The 17,249-nt window shown below is 31.4% G+C and overlaps 1 protein-coding gene across 1 annotated transcript in view; it reads left to right on the top strand.

The window, feature by feature from the left end:
• The window catches only part of LOC130453097 (dopamine D2-like receptor), a 144,733-nt gene that overhangs the window by 112,987 nt on the left and 14,497 nt on the right, over window positions 1-17,249 (top strand). The window contains exons 3-5 of the mRNA XM_056792694.1: window positions 1,652-1,761; window positions 7,033-7,285; window positions 15,943-16,214. Of these exons, the coding sequence (XP_056648672.1) occupies window positions 1,652-1,761; window positions 7,033-7,285; window positions 15,943-16,214 (635 nt within the window). The remainder of the gene's footprint in view (window positions 1-1,651; window positions 1,762-7,032; window positions 7,286-15,942; window positions 16,215-17,249) is intronic.

Here is a 17,249-nt window from a genome sequence, read left to right as displayed (position 1 = left end):
TGAAATGTTGAAATGAAGAAATTTATATATAACAATAATAAGATGTAATTACATTCACATGAGAGACTGTTTGATAGATCTACGCATATACATCATCCCATGTGTTTTGTTATCGTATGGTCTTATTCCGGTAAAAATTAAATGACCACAAATTATAATTGTTTTAAGCTTGGATACTATTCATTTCTAAAATCGGCTTAAGACCAGTCCTGATTCCGTTCCAGATGTACCCAATTCCTTAATGCCTGGAGTAAGCACATTATATTCAGAACAAAATGATACCAGCATTACATAGTTATATTCTACAATCCAAGAAACGTTTACAAGATTTCATTGTTCCATGTTGTATTATTCTCGTAATGAATTCTAGTTTTACTTTTTGTTCGTGCAGCGCTGGTAACTCAAGTAGTTCATACAAAATTTCAATTCAAATTATAAAAATTCAATCCAAATTATAAACTTTATACCTCTGCCAATTTTTCTTCATATATGTTTTTGAAGAAAATAGAAAAATAATCTCGAGGAAATGGTGATACAATAAATAAAATAATCGCCAAGAAAATTTTCCTGTTGAGTCGTTGCGAATTAAAATTTACCGCAAAGTCTTCCCGTAGAAGTGACACAACTCAATTTCGACGAATAAAGCGTTTTACATCACCCCCGTCAAATTTGTTTACGCCTTCTTACACCTTAAACAAATCGATATTTTTGGCTGTCTGCAGTTAATCACAACCATTTTAATATAATAGAAGAGCTTCAGCGAGTAGCTAAAGTGAAATTAAGTTTCTCACAAGGTATTATATTCTTGTCGGCATACGCCGCAAATGCTTTAATGAATTTTCTGCCAAATGCATTCGTTTTATATTTGAACCGTAGTAAGATATCCGAAAACGGTTCACACAAGTCAGTTAACAGATTAAATTGACAGTAACCACATTTTACGTTTTGAGACATGTGTTAAAATCAGAATATTATTAATGAAGTTTCCAAATCATTTCAGATAACTGTCTGTTCCATAAGTTCCGTCATTTAAGGACACGTGTCAAATATATGTTGTTTGTTTGACATTTTCCTATGAATTTTCTATGAATCCAGAATCATTACACCTTATACAGTACTACTAACTGAAGTTTAAACGTTTGAACAAGTACAGAATGTCTAATTTACATTCAGTTTTAACGTTATCATCAACCTTTATATCTTCGTAACCAAAGCAATAGACTGAGGACAGTGCTCTCCCCCATTTTCATGGATTTTCTACCAGATCTGGGACTTGTTAGGTACTTCTCTACCTACAAGACTTTGTAACGTATGTGTAAGTTACAAAAATAAATTCGTTACTTTCAATTCAATTCTAATAACACAGATTTCGTAATATTTCAATGTCACTTCAATCGTAGATGAAATAAACTAAAAGGAAATGATAGATTTTACACGTATGATATAGAAAATTATTGCAATAACGTAAAATATGAATCCTACAAGAAATTTGATGAAGTTGATGATGATGATGATGAAGTTCTGATCTAGTGTGCCATACCCATACCTGAAGCAGGCATTTCACATTCTTTTGTCAAGCAAGTGAGCTGTGAAAAACTATCAATTTTCAGTCTTCCGTGTACATTTTAATCTATATTTTAATTTGTTATAGGTAAGCGGCATCTGGGGCTTGCCAGCTTTCGTATGTGATTTCTACATAGCTATGGATGTTACGTGCTCAACATCTTCCATATTCAATCTAGTAGCTATTTCAATAGATAGGTAAGTTTTCCTTTAAATCATGATGAAATTCTTATACTTTCTATACTGGATGACGAGAAAAAGATAAAGCATTAAATGATTCGCGAAAAAGAGACTTTCCAATGAAAAAAATAAGATAAATATATAATTTCCAAATCATAATTTTCTGTCAGCTCTACCTACTTAGTCCAGCGAGTTTCCAATGTTCTCAAATCGCCTAAAAAATGAGCTTTCCAAAATACGCAAATACTTTTCATTTGTCTGATAGTCAGATTAAGTAGATATGATGGATAAGGTGATAAACCATGATGCAGTATGACAAATTTTGCTGCAACAACCGCTTTGTCTTCTTTAATAACTAATGCAGTTCATATATTTGGAATCTCAAGACTTTTTTATTCGTAAAAACAATTTTTTTTGGTGTACGTTCCTGGGATGAAGTCAATTAGTTTGACTACATTTATTATTCCTCATTTTCTATTTTTGTTTTCTTTTTAGTTTTTCGTTTGTCTTAGCTGCTTTTGTTATTATTTTCCATTTCTTTCAGTTCCGGAATTTTTCCCTCCAGTTCTCTTATATCCTTTATTACGTTTATCCAAGTCTTTCTCGGCCTGCCTCTTCTCCTTGGCCACAATGGGGTCCATTCTTTTGATCATTTCACTTGGTTCTCTTCTCATATGTATACTTAATACTCAAAATCAACAACCTGTAAACATCATAACTTTATGTGATGAATCGATATTCTGCTTTTGTTAATACAAACGTGAGAAGTAACTAAGTGTCTAAATATTACAGTTTAATTTAGTTTTGTCTCTTTATTGTACCGTTGCAATCTACTTACATACCTTGTATTTTCTGGTGGCAAATTGAGTTCTGTAAAACTATTTGAAACTATTAAAAAAATTGGATTATAATCATGAGAAGAAAAGATATTGGTGTGTTTAAAAGATTTTAAGTGGTGTCGCAATGAGAACATTCATCAGTTTCCAAAGCTTAATAACTTTGTTAATCCTCAAAATAACACTTCAAGTAAACTTCTCGAAAGCGTAAAGTGAGACTTGATTAAAACTTTGCAACCAATGTTCTTTGCTTTTCTTTTTATGTATCTAAGCTCCCATTATTAGCCCAATTATTAACAAGTTTGTCGCATTAGAGACTAATTAAATGTCTCAGAGATCCCATTGTCTATGCGATGCGATAAAAAGTTGAATTATAAATTTTGCTTTAATTTAAATATTTAACTTGTTTTACTTTGGAGTTTGAGAAACTCATCTAGAACCGACCGGGATAGATTCATTGATCATTTCATAGAAATATAATATTCGAAAAGTGATGATTTGTTAGGGAAGATTTCATTATTTAATATTTTCTTTCATTTATTATTTCATGGAAACTTTTTCCAAATTCCGTATCATAGTCACGATTTGGTTGAAAACATTCAAATAATCATATCTTGTGTGCTTCTGTTTCTTCTTCTACCTAATTTTTCTATAATGTATACAATTTGATTTCTTCTTCTACTATACCGATAATTCTTTGTCATACATCCACTTTTTCGTTATTAGTTGGTCTCGTTAAAATTTGAGAACGGATGGACCAATTTTGCTGATTTTGGTATTGAATTATTTGGGGTAGTCCAGAGATGGTTTAAAAGGTAAATAAATATGAAAATGCTCGGAATTAAATGAAAACAACAATTTAGTTATTCCTTAACGTTTTGCCACAAACTGAATTACTGAATATTTGACATTTGACAACCAACTAATATGTCAATCCATCCTCTATGTAGATCGATACCTCAGACAAAGACTGCATCATTCAAACTATCTTTGTGAGTGGACTGACGATCTGCTACGTGTGCGAGAACATTCTTCACTTCAATGATCCTTTGTGATAGTGACATTGCAAGTTAGGTACCCTTTTTTGTGATAGTGACACTTGCCAAGTGCGCGAGAATTTTCTCACTTTGATAAATTACAATTTACGATGTCCATCTGACTTAGTCGTCGTATTCAATCAACCTTCTGTCTCTGTAGACGATAACTTGGTTATCGAAATTTAATATTTTAATATCCACAAATTGATTGCCAAAAGTAATGACTGAACTGATCCTCTAGATCGAATTATTTTCAAAAATATAGAACAATAATTTGAGCTTCTATTTTTGAATTTATATGTATTTCAGTATCATTTTTAGCTAGATTTTGTATTATTCTGTACTTGACATGAGTACGAAATAAATATTTATTTATAATATATAATTCTATACATTGTTTATATAATTTTACTATGATATATCAATTCAAAACTCTTGTTAAGTGGTTATTCCCAATAAATTCCAATATTTTCATATTATTAATTGTTTTATATATGATATATTATTATAGATATCATGGAAAAGTTTTGAATTAATTAATTATGCGAACAGTTGTGTAGATATCTCAAGTTTCACTGAATGTTCGTATGAACAAATGATATTATATTCAAGGATATCAGAATCAAGAATGTATGTGATTCGTGGTGTCATATACTGTTTGATTCTGATTTCTGACCCAAAAGCTATTGTCATATTACACATTAGAATTCAACTGGATACTGTGTGGATGGAGACAAGTAACAAGCTTTTTATAATTTAATCGATCAATATTGACCTCCAATGTCTCTTGAAACATTGTGGTCATTAGAAGATTACATTCATGATTATCATATATTGACTATCAGTACTCGTGATGGACATCGATCTACTTCTATGGAATGTTTTTATTCGAATATACAAGGACGTTTCAAGGAAACAGTGACTTTTCAGAAATTTGTAACATTTTTGACGTAGTGATTATACAAGGACCGCTAATTAAGTTAGGAGATATGTCAATTACGATGTTTGGCATTATTAATGGTGGACGTAAGCAGAAGTTATTATCGTACGAGTGTTTATAGATACGTAGAGCATTCATCTTGGTCTAAAAATTAAATTAAATCAAGAATAATTTCCTAAGATTATTTTCTTTCACTTTTGATGTGGATTAAACCAACAGCAATCAACTAGTTTCGACTTTTAGTGATGAAGCACCATATCGTTCGCGTTGGATACTGCACGATTTGTCAATCGTTCAAAAAAAGCTCGTATAGATTGCTAATAGGTAACGAATCCTGAATATGAAACAATAATCGACTGTATGAGTGTTTCAAGATGAACCAAATTCAACAAAAGCTGTTTGAAGCAAATGGTGTTATTTTGGACATATCTCCACCTTTCCATTAGAACAGCGTTGAACGGTCAATTCTGAATGAAAGACCAGCATTTATTTGCCAGAAGTGTTCGAAAAATTAAGGAAACCAATGGCAGACGGCGAATCATTCACCACTGCGACAATGCGAGGTCTCACATATCAGTTCACACATAAGCGTTTTTGAAATGTCAAAACTTAAATAGCAACCCTCGTATTATTATATTATCTCACGTTTCTAATAATATCTATGAAACTAAAAAAAAAAGTTTTATTTCGTCATGACAAGGCGCCTGTGTTTTATCCCTTTTTATTATAACAGATTCAATCCAAGTCAATTAACAGTCTATTAAAATCCGTGCTGGATAATTGATTGGTTGAAATTTCATTTAGTATGCAAATCTATCCTAATTTGCAATTCGCTCCATTTCTTCGAAAAAATTTTGTTCAATATTCCGTTACTGAATGTTTCATGTACACTACCGAGTACTACAAATACATTTTATAAAATTTATATTGGGATAACTAGATATTTTCCCATATTTTAGATCTACATACAACAAACATATACAATTTCAAAAGTTAATAATCATGTTGTTTTGTTCGCGTTTGATAATTTGAATACATTCCCAATAATTTTGATTATCTTCTGAATGTTTTGAAGGCGTATGCTTTGTTCAGAACATATTCAGAACATGCGTTCATCCCAAAACGATTTATGAACGTCTAGTTTGATGCTTATGCTTCGTGGCATATCTAAACACAGTTTATTTAGATCTTTACACAGTGGTTTATAATCCAGGTTTTTCTGTTTTTTCTTTGATTAGATATCCTTACCTTCTCCTGAAGATACATTGGAGGTACACGTTCGAATTTTGATATGTGTGCTCCACGAGCACAAGATTTTAAATCCTTAACGTGTTTGAATAGCACCGGAAACGTACAATTTCAAACTACACTTAGCTTATGGGATAATTCTTGTCAGCCTAACGATCACGTTAGCACTTGCACCCAGACCAGGGTCTTCTAAACGGAGATGTTTTTTGTCATTTTCTGTACCAGCATAAATTTCAAAGTTATATGAATATCCACGAGTTCCACATAAAATAAAAAGTTTCTAGCTCTATTTGTGGGGCTTGACAGCAGCTTTAGAAGCGTATATGTGTTCAACCACTGAAAGTTTTTTTTCTAATGAATGATCATGATTCAATGATCGAGTGTTCGTTTTATATTATTTTGATCCAAATTAGCAAAGTCATTGAAATGAATGCATTTTCTTATAAACTCTAATCGTTTTTCGCTCATGATATTATTTGTTTGATTATAACCCACGACCAATAACTTCGACAATTAGGCATTTGAACCAAAATTCAATTTATTATTATCAGTTTGGAAGTATGTAGTCAAATAATTGATAAAATATGTAACTCTTCCTATCTAAATAATTTAAACAAAATTAGTATATCAATTTCATTATTATATACTTAAACACATGTTATATACATGATTTGAATTTATCTCTTCATTCATATTGTAGTTTCCCTGATGATGGGAAGAGCCTTCCCGAAACTTGGATTTTGGGTTTAATAAAGAGTTTTCAAAATACCACAAGGATTATAGCTAATTTCGTATATCTAGTACTTTATCGTTGGGTTTATTTGAAAATTATTTCAATGTACAGTTGTATATATAAACTAATTTCAGACCAACCAAGTTTTTTAACGCAAACAATGTAATTATGAGCTTTTGGTTTTGGTCATTGAAGGAGAAACCATTATCAAAATGGACGTTAGATAATATGATTATAATTATAAAAATTGATGTTTCTGTAGAACCTTAGAACTTTGAGATTTGCATTCTCATCGTAAAAATGCATTCAGCATTTATTGGTTATTGTTGCAGAAAAATCGTCAACCGCGTGTTTCAAATGATTTGATAAAACTGGAAACTTTCTGAATTAAATATGTGGAGTCAAAAGAAACAGTTGTTTTAATAACAGGTTCCCGAAAACTTCAATTGATTCGTATTATACGAGCAATTGTTGTCACTAAGTGTTTGGTTTCAGGTACATAGCAGTTACTCAACCAATAAAATATGCAAAACACAAAAACAACAGGAGAATATGGTTGACAATAGTATTCGTATGGGTAATATCCGCTGCAATAGGTTCACCGATCGTCCTCGGCCTCAATAGCACACCAGACAGAGATGAAGATGCTTGTCTGTTCTATAACGACGATTTCGTTATCTATTCTAGTCTATCATCGTTTTATATTCCTTGTATAATAATGGTTTTTCTATATTATTCTATTTTTAAGGTAAGTACACAAATATTTTTCCAGAAATTGATGATATTTTCCGTTATATTCTAAAAGTTTATGGCATAACAAATCATTGAAAAAGAATTAAGTTTGAATTTTTGGAACCATTGGTGATATTCTAAACACACAGTACATCCACATCAACATTTACAATTACACTACTAGACGCGCGTTTCGATAACCACGTTATCATCTTCAGAAACTGAAACTCCTCAGGCAGTTTAATTGTGAGTGTCGTTGTAATCGTAGAATAAATAGCGTGTTCAGTATTGAGAAAGGAATTTTCATGATATACGTCCACACCTCTATGATATTTCATTTGAATACTTTCTTCTAATTCTGTATTATAGTTAAATCGATAAAAAAAAATCGATTTTTGTAATCAATTTTAACGTATTTATGACGTTACCTTTCCCATACACCCTGAAAATAATGTCAAATTAGTCTTCTTCTTAACTTTAGTGCCTTGGTTACGATATATCGACAGCTATGTAGCCTCTTCTCGACCGAGATTGAATTGTTTCTATTTTTATTTTCTGATGAGGTATTCAGCGATGTCTTTCAGAAACTTTTTGATGCCTGTCTAGAGATTCCGTCCCGACCAGGAGCGGAGTTCCTCTCAACCACATCGATGGTGGGTCATTCTGTGGGGGCTCCGGGTTCTGTTACTGGTTAATACATCGGCTTTATCGGAAAAACTCCAAGAAATATGGGTTGTCAGCCGGTGTAAAGACAATTTGGAGATAGTAGCGCTTCCGTATGTTTGGTGAACAATGCGCGGAATTTCTTATTTTGAATACGTAGAAAAACTGTTTATGTAGATCTGGGAGGTACTGTCTCACCAACTTTACTTCTCGATACTGCAATCTCATATTTCCGTTTAAATCGATTCCCACAGTATTTTCTTATTTACGAAAATTTCAAAAATTAGATGATGTCCAAAATGTTATATAAAAATATCTCACTTTTCTTATTTATTTGAACAGTTTTCAATTAAAAAACGATGAGGTGAATTCATACAAAACGTTGAATCTCACTAAGACACTAAAATATTCACTTATCACTTAACCAACGTTTAATATCTAATTCATTCAAATTTACCGTTTGATACACCTTATACTATCTCGATATATTCACAATGCCGTTGACTAATTTACTAATTCATCTGCTGCTGAAGAGACTTATTTATATATACTATCATAACTTTTCAGAAGCTGCGATTTCCAGGAAACCTATAATTTTCCGTAAAAGCTTTCTTATATATTTTCTTTATGAAAATTGTCACAATATAATGTAAACAGCTGACAAAAATATACAAAGAATTAACCACAATATGTCGCATTTTTCAAAAGACTATTGATGTCATTTCCCATCCAATAATCAGCTAACAAATAATTCATTTCGAAAATCAATTTCAACGTAGTTAAACAATACATTCAGTTAAATAAATAATATATTATTTTGATTGCTTGTTTGAAATTTGTTTCATGTGACAATTTACGTTTCGAATTAGTACAAACAAAAACATCATAAATTATTATGATACCTCTCTCTAATACAGAAATATGACGAACAATATTTCTTGGTTTAATTTTTGATCTAGTTATCAATTCCAAAGCTGATAATATATAGACATGTATTAAGCTTAATCTTGATTCTCTTATTAATGATCATGCAGCTTCCGACTTACTCATCGTTTCAGATTACGCTCTCAATTGCTTAAGCTCATTAATATATATAATATATACTGCCGAGAATTCGATAATCACCTCATGTTATAACTAATCGATTGAAGCTGGGAATATTAACTGCTCTAATCACAATGATTGTTAATTTAAGATATGATGGTCTTTGTTCAACTATTTTTTTCATTACACAAGCAACAAAAATACTATCTAGATATTTCTCATTGTTTTAAAAGTAGGTTAGGTTAAAGTTTTTGCTTTTATTACTCATTGATTATATTTCCTTCTTTCCACTTTATTTCCCGTGATGGCATAATTTTTGTTTTTATTTTGTTTTGTTCTCTTGTCTATATCTGAAATCCCCTTTCTTTGTCGTGAGCTGAAAAATTCAATTAACAACTTTGTAAAAAGCGCTTCAATCAAGTATCAATCAAGTACAGAAATCAAGAATTTAATTTGAATATTTTTTTAGAAAGATATGATCAAGACAACTGCTGTTTCTTTCATAATGTTGTAATAGATTTATATTTATATCTCATGAAAACGTTCAAAACAAGTCGTGAGGTTTTGTGTGTTTCTGGTTTTGTTGACAAAGGATAGTTTATTTTTTGTTGTTTATTTTTATTTCTACTTTCATGGAGTTATAGATTTCAATAGTTGTTGAAATTCTTGGTGTTTTTTATATAGAGTAAACCTCTATCATTTTTTTTTATTGCAACCTCACTATACACAGAATAGTACCCTCCTAATTTAGAGAGCTCTGGATATATTACTGTGAAAGTTTCTTTTAGAATGAAGCTTTCGAAATAAGTATTAATTTGTCTAAGTAGAAGTGTGTATATATAATTTGAGTTGAGGCAAAATTGCTGGTTGGTGAGTAGATCATAAGCTTTATTAAATATCAATTTCTGAACTAGACGAACAAACAAAAAACACTGAATAATAGTAATTAGCATTTCCTTAAAAAAAAACCTTTAAAAGGTAAATTATTAAACTCCGCGTTTGAACTATAGATAACTTATGTTGTTTAACTTTGATTTCATCTTAGACAGTTTCCGTGCAAGCTCTGGGTTTTGTTGTCTTCATATTCTATTGAACCAATGAGAAATGTGATTTGGATATTTATTTTTGCCGCAAATTGTATCAGTGTAGGGTAGTTATATAAACAGCGAAAGTTTGAACTGATGATCGTAAACTTCGAAATTCTCTTGATAATTATTGTGAAGATGGAAAGTTGGAGAGGCTTTCAGTAGTAACTTCGTTAAAATGAGAAAAGTTAGGCCTATACAATTAGTGAATTCATGTACATACTATACTTTCAGTTTCTGACGTTCATTATAATTGATTGTAATATATTTGCCTCTCAGGGAGTATTTAACAAGAAGACATAATTAGACCTAAATAAATATATGGCTGCTTACGAACACCTTTGATATACGGAATGATTGAGAGTTGAATTGAATAAGGATAGAACTAAGGCATCTGATTACACTAATGGTTTCAGTCATAAACTTCCATTCAAAACAATGATTCGCTTATAGAATATATTTGCTAAAGCAACAAGAAGATTCCAGTCATCCAGAAGACTTTGATAAAATTATGTACTACATATTATTTTTGGAAACTTTTAGATGGGAAAGTTGTATGGTATCTTCTTACTCCTCCGCCAGCTCTATAGCCACTTGAGATCCTTGGCATGTTCAAGGACACTATTATTATGTATCCTGTCTCGAGCTACCCCTCTGCCGATCCCTTATTTCAGCTGTTTCTAGATCTTACACCATCTCAGTGATAATTTAGAGTGTAGATGTCTAAGTTTGCGATTACACCTTCTTACAGTCTTATTTCAGGTTTTGTACTAACAAATAACAACCATTATTTTCATGTTGTTCGTAACCGTATTGCTAAAGATTTTCATACACTTATTATCTTATTTATTCCATTCTTGCTGTTTGTACTTCAAGGTTAGCAAAAGCTACTTCAACTGCTGGGTAGCCAGGGTAGCCAACTCAAGGACACTGTGGGTGACAGCGAATATATCAGATTAGTCATATTTCAACATAACATTTAGTGTCGAGTTCACCAGCTACCAGCTGCTTCATTGCCAAAAACAATTCGTTACATTTGATTACAGAAATTGAATTGAAAATAGAAAAACTAAAATTGGAGGTCTATGATTCCAAAAAGAAAATAGACCTGTATTGGAAAAGTTATGAAGTACTAATTTTATTTTGCACCCAGCTTTTTTCCTATTAGTACCTAGAAACCTCGTATACTTCAACGTTTTAGACTAATACATAGTAACCACTTTGCATGTTTTAAGTAAAATTTTAATTTTTAGTAAGTGTTCTAATTGAAACACGACGGGTCTTGTATATAAAAGAAAGGCTATTAAAAGCGTGTGAAAAATTATTACTCGACGATATTGTTCAAAGACAAGCGACAGGTAAAAGCGAAGTTTACATCAGTGAGGGAAGCTTCGGATCGACCTGCACCGTCACAAAATTTACGTGAAATTCAGTTGATTTACATATAGTTTTTGGGTTACATATTTGCATAATCAGAATAAATGAGAAACTGAAATGGCAAAGTTAGCGATTCAGAAGCCATAATTTTAAAAAAACCTCAATTTAAATTTCAGTATAAAAATGATTTTTATCTTTATAAATTGTCTCGATTTAATGTATATCATATTAGTTTGTAGAATTCAAACAGTTGAAAATTGACGTCTCTAATAAACCTAAAATCATACATCAAACATATAAAAAGGTATAAGGAATGAAATCAGGTGACCTAGGCAGTAATTTTATCGTTCTTTGTCGACATATCTACCGATTTGGAAAGACGTAGCTCAAGTCCAATACAGTATGGTGTGGAGGCGCATTATCTTACTGCAATCATGAATCATTTTTGTTTGAAAACAACCGTTTCAATTCGGGTATCAAGAAATTTTGGAGAAATTCTAAATATGAAGGACCTCTTAAGGTTTCTTTGAAAATGTTTTGTCATATTTTTCGAAGTTTGACCAAAATACACAAATGTCATTGAACTCAAAGAGAGTTTGGTGATTTTTTGCAACCTGATGTCACATACTTACGGAATCGAGGATGGTTTACAATCTCTAATATTCTTAATGGAGATTTCTTGATAATTTTTTCAGTATGAATATATAGTCAATTACGAAAGACCTCAGATTTTCATTTATAGTGGAAAAAATGCTAAAAAATTAATAAAAACATCAAAGACTTACTCAAACATCCATTTTCCAAGCTTTTCCACTTTTTAATAATAATAAAATCGGCGACCGCTGGATTTTAAACACGGCAGAGAGAATACGGTAGCAATAATAATTGGATTTAAGCATCCCCACATACTACAAGAGTATAACTAAGGATATTTTTCATCTGAAAAATATTCTGAGTTTCTATCTAACACATATTGTGCACATTTGTCTTTTAGACATTATATTAAGCTAAGAGCATTCGAATGCTGGTTATGGAATGTTATAAATTTTCCAATGCAGTTGGTACGGCTCGTAGTCGATTTTATCTTTTTTTCTTCATTCTAAAGTTGAAGACAGAGGTAGAAATATTTATTTCGTCGAGATTACTTGAATTAAGCTACTTGTTTTTTTTTTCTTTAAACACTCTCAATTTGAAATCAGTTTAGAATTCTAGGAAATGAAAAGGTGATAGATTTGGTATTAGGGGTGGATCAGTGAGAACCTTTCTTTTAAAATAATTTGATGTCTTGAATGAAGTTTGTATTGCAAAGAAATTTTTTTTGAACTGTAACTTTTTTTCAAACTTATTGTGAATAATGACAATAGTCGTTCGAGAAAATGAATCTCTGGAAATTTTAGGATATCTGATTTTGTGTAACTTTCTGTTTCTAATACCTCGTCCATAATTATCTTCACTCGTGTCGGATTTTACGTTCTTTGGTTTATATTTTCATTCAATGGTCTATTGTTTTCCAATTGAATTGAGTCTCCTTAATAAATATTTCAATAATTTTGATGAATTGTCCATAGTGAAGCAGGGGTTTCATTTGTCTTCTTGGAATGTTGAGTCAATTTTCTTTGCTATAACTTCAATCTTCAGACGATCCAAAACTCTGAAACAACTGTCTCGCTCTTTAAACACAAAAATATATCATCATGATAGATTAATTGATTTGGGATGCCATCTTGCTGTGGTCTCTTTCTGTTTTTCAGCTTTTTAAGAGCTGTATTTACATTACTTTTTTCAAGTTTCATTCGTAATTATTTATGGAGCAAGTTTGAGAATATTCCAATAAGATCCGTTGAAATCAATTCCAGTTAGAAGATGTAATCGAGACAAAATAGAGAAAACTGTAATGATGAGAGGGCAAAAAAAGTCAAGAAATACCAAAAGAAGAAATCGAAACATTTATCAAAAAAAAATGACGACAGACCAAGAAAGATTGAAGGCACGTTGGGAAAGAAATGGAAAAGGCTCAAGATAGGATAAAAGAAGAAATGACAACAGCTGGAAACGTTGATGACATTCATACTGAATGCACTGTTCAAACTACCACTCACAATCACACTGTCTGATGCGCGTTTCGATAACCAAGTTATCGCCTTTAAAAACTGAACTGTTTACCTTCAAGACAGTGTAATTGAGAGTGTTGGTGTAGTAATGTTGTATTCATTATGACAACAGCTGTCAAACGTGATATATAGATTCACTGAATGACGAAGGTTGCGAAACAAGTAAACAAGAAGAAGGAATCAAATTGCAAAATCATATGTTCAAAGGAAAATAGAGGCCATGGTGATTGAATAGAGCTGAACAAGTTCTTAGGAATATTAGGAATTAATTGAAAAGAGCTAGAAGCTATGGAAAGGAATTTATATCCTTTATATTCTTAATTATATTCTCTCAATTCTTTATATTCTTTCATGATTTACGGTATGAAGAAATTTTATATCTAATGTTGGATATTTTTCATTTGAGGAATCTCTTTTTTGCATCTATGAATGTCCGTTCTATATGCTGTAGAATAGAGAGTTAACCTAGCCTGACAACCGTTTCTATTTTTCCGGGCTTAGGACCGGAACATAACCACTAAGCTAGTTAATCCAGCAAGCGGTCATACAGGCGGAGTTAATTAATATAATACAATATGATGGTAACTAATTCACTTTGTTAAGTACATAAATGATTCTCCTGAGGTTTGAGATATCTGAATAAGAGGTGCATTGTTAAACTAACTTATTCGTTTCTAATGAGCTTAAGCAAGAGGGATGAAGTTCATTAAAAGCGATCATACAAATTTTATTTCTATTCCATCATTTGATTGAGTTGACTGAAGTTAAGAGAATAATTCATCTCAGTTATTGTCAGTTATTATTCAGTTTCTGAATAAAAGATGATTCTTTATTAAAAATGGCTGTTGGCAATATATGATAAAAGACGCGATTAAAAAAATTATAGCAAATATAATATCACTCTAAAAAATTGAAATTATAATTAAATTTTATAGCTAGAACGCTTAATTGAACGGAAGTAATTCAATTTTAGAGAAGCAACTCAATTATAGAATACAAACATCGTATGCTCAGGAATATTTTATATCAAAACTTTCAGTCTGTATCCTTAAATTAGGAAAAGGGGATAGTTATGATAGAGATGCTACAAAAAAAATGCCCATTATGCCGGTTTGACTTAACCAATTGATCTTATTAAAAACAGCTATTTTCCAACAAAAAAATTTAATATTTAATATTCTTTCAAATCCAGGCACTTTTGGAAAAAAATTATACATATTTCTCATGATTTTGCCACAACTACTGATAATATTGTATTGAAATTCCATACGAATAAATTTTGGAAGCTGATACATCCAATGAATTTGTCTTTATGCCTGACTCTCATAGAGGGCGCTAGCTACACGGTTCGTACCAAGTAATATTGACAATAACTTTTTCAATATTAGATTTAATAGGCAAAATTTCAAGTTATCTCAAACATCATTTGATTTCACTCCAAAAAGTTGATAAATCTCGATACTGCTTTTCAGATTTGTTACGATACTTTACCAAAATTCATACTTTTATATAAGTTTCCGTGCAGTATTTCATCCAATTTTCTCGTTTCACTTTACGTTGATTATTTTGGTTTTTCATGAGTCCAAATAACTTTCTCTTCTCCTTGTTATCATTCTCTATTCCTTGAATTATTTGACATAATCAATGTTCTATCAATTTTCTGCATATTTTCGTTGTTTTCGAAGATTTTTTTCTCTTCAACCAATCTACACTTTCGCCGCACTTATTATAAAACAATCTTCCTAAAGATCAGGATTTTTTCTGATTGTCTCATCATTGTTATATCAATTTTTTAGAGGTTATGAAAATTCTAGGATATTGAGATTCACTTACATTTTTTAACAAGAATTGTGGTACCATCAAATTTTCATTTTATCTGCTTATAAAGACGAAACTATAAAAGAGAATATAATGAAACATTTGTTTTAGTGCTTCAATCTTTATTATGATACAACGAAAAAGTTGGCGCAAATCAAGTATTTGACAACACACAGAAAATTTCCAGCAAACTCAAAACGTCAATTCACCGTAATTTGTGGTAGTGTAACATTTGGTTTCGTATTATTCCAAAAAAAGGCAAATATGATGAGTTGAAGCATAATTCTGTTTCAGATCTGATCAGAGTATTCGGTTGTACCATATGTTCATTCATTTAAATAATTATATTTGCAATAAGCACTACTATACGTCCAAATTAAAATTCTTGATAGATATCTAAACATCAAAAATAAACTTGTTGACGTTGTTCCTCTATATCTGTTGACTATGAATCAGCGTGTATTTCTTTGTTCTAATTGTCTCTGTTGATTTCTTTCATATCATGCCTCTTGTTATTGTGTACTGTGAACTGTACATTTATATTGTGTTGATACTAATTGATGCTTTGTCCTCAGGCCTTAAAGACTCGAGCGATGCAATTGAAGTTCAATAAAAAACCAATGACGTACGAAATCAAGCCTGGATCCGTGATAGAGAACATTTCCAATACGCACAGATTAGCTGAAACAACGCTGGGCGGTCCAACACCTATTGATGAGCAGGCGACGAACACGGGAAGCGGCTCCGGAGATGAGGACGAAGACGTCATGGCCGATGCCGATTGTCACGTTATATCCAACGATAAGAGCACCGAGTTCATCCTTGCGACAGTCGTTGAAGAAGCAGCGTAAGTATCACGTCTCAACGATAATCTTTGATTTATTTCAAGACTTTTTGTTTCAAGTTGAAGTTGATTGTAACCTCTATAAGTACGAGCAACTTAATCGTAAATATGTTTTCCTGGAATCATACTCATCATACATATAAGATAATAGTGCAACAAATTGACCTAAATACAAAAAAAAGGATAGAATATAGGGCGTGCTATTCACTTCGTCGTATTTTAGATTTATTTAATAGCATTTAGGACATTTAGCATGCACTTGAGATAATAGGGATAACAGAATATTTTATTTTAGATAAAGAGAGAAATGGTTTGTTGTTACAATTTGTAAAAAACTAGAAAATAAGAATACAAATAAATAAATATTGATAGTCTATGATCGGAACCTAAATCACCCTTCATCAAGCTGATAATAGAATGAGACTTAGTTTATAATAAATTTCGTATATTAGAAAATTCTTCAACATGTTGAACAAAAATTGATTAACTTTTCCCAGAGGTCAGAAATTTTGTTTGTGTTTTTACACTCCTTATAAGGTGTGGATCCAAGAAAAAATTTATTTGACATGAAAAATGCAAAAACAAATTATGTGGGCGGTTCTGGGCAGTAGGGAAAGTTCAGTTGCGGGACTATGGACCGCACCAAGACTCGACGTGTTTAAAATGGATTGTCTTAAAAAAATCCTGACCAAAATAATTTATTTTTTAAAAAATAATTTTTCATAAAATTTTCGTTTGTGAACCGTTTAGAATCTTTATCGATAGCAAGTACTGTTACAAGAACCGTGAATAGCCGGAGATTGTGCAGAAAATATCTATACACGCTTCCGATTACCATTCCAAGTACGGTCCCGACTAGCAGAAATCATCAATGAAACTCTTGACACGAATCATTGAATGATAAGTTATCAGAGGCAGTGAATAGTTTGTAATTAACTTGTTCCAATATATTTATTGTATTAATTCAAGAACCAAATGTAGAGCGCAGGAAAACCAAATCGGGATAATCTCATTATAAGCTAGTTGTTTGTTCGTCGA

This window comes from Diorhabda sublineata, chromosome 2 (genome assembly GCF_026230105.1).
Source record: "Diorhabda sublineata isolate icDioSubl1.1 chromosome 2, icDioSubl1.1, whole genome shotgun sequence".
NCBI lineage: Eukaryota > Metazoa > Arthropoda > Insecta > Coleoptera > Chrysomelidae > Diorhabda > Diorhabda sublineata.
Note: the sequence above shows the minus strand (reverse complement) of the source record. Positions and strands in the feature narration are given on the sequence as shown.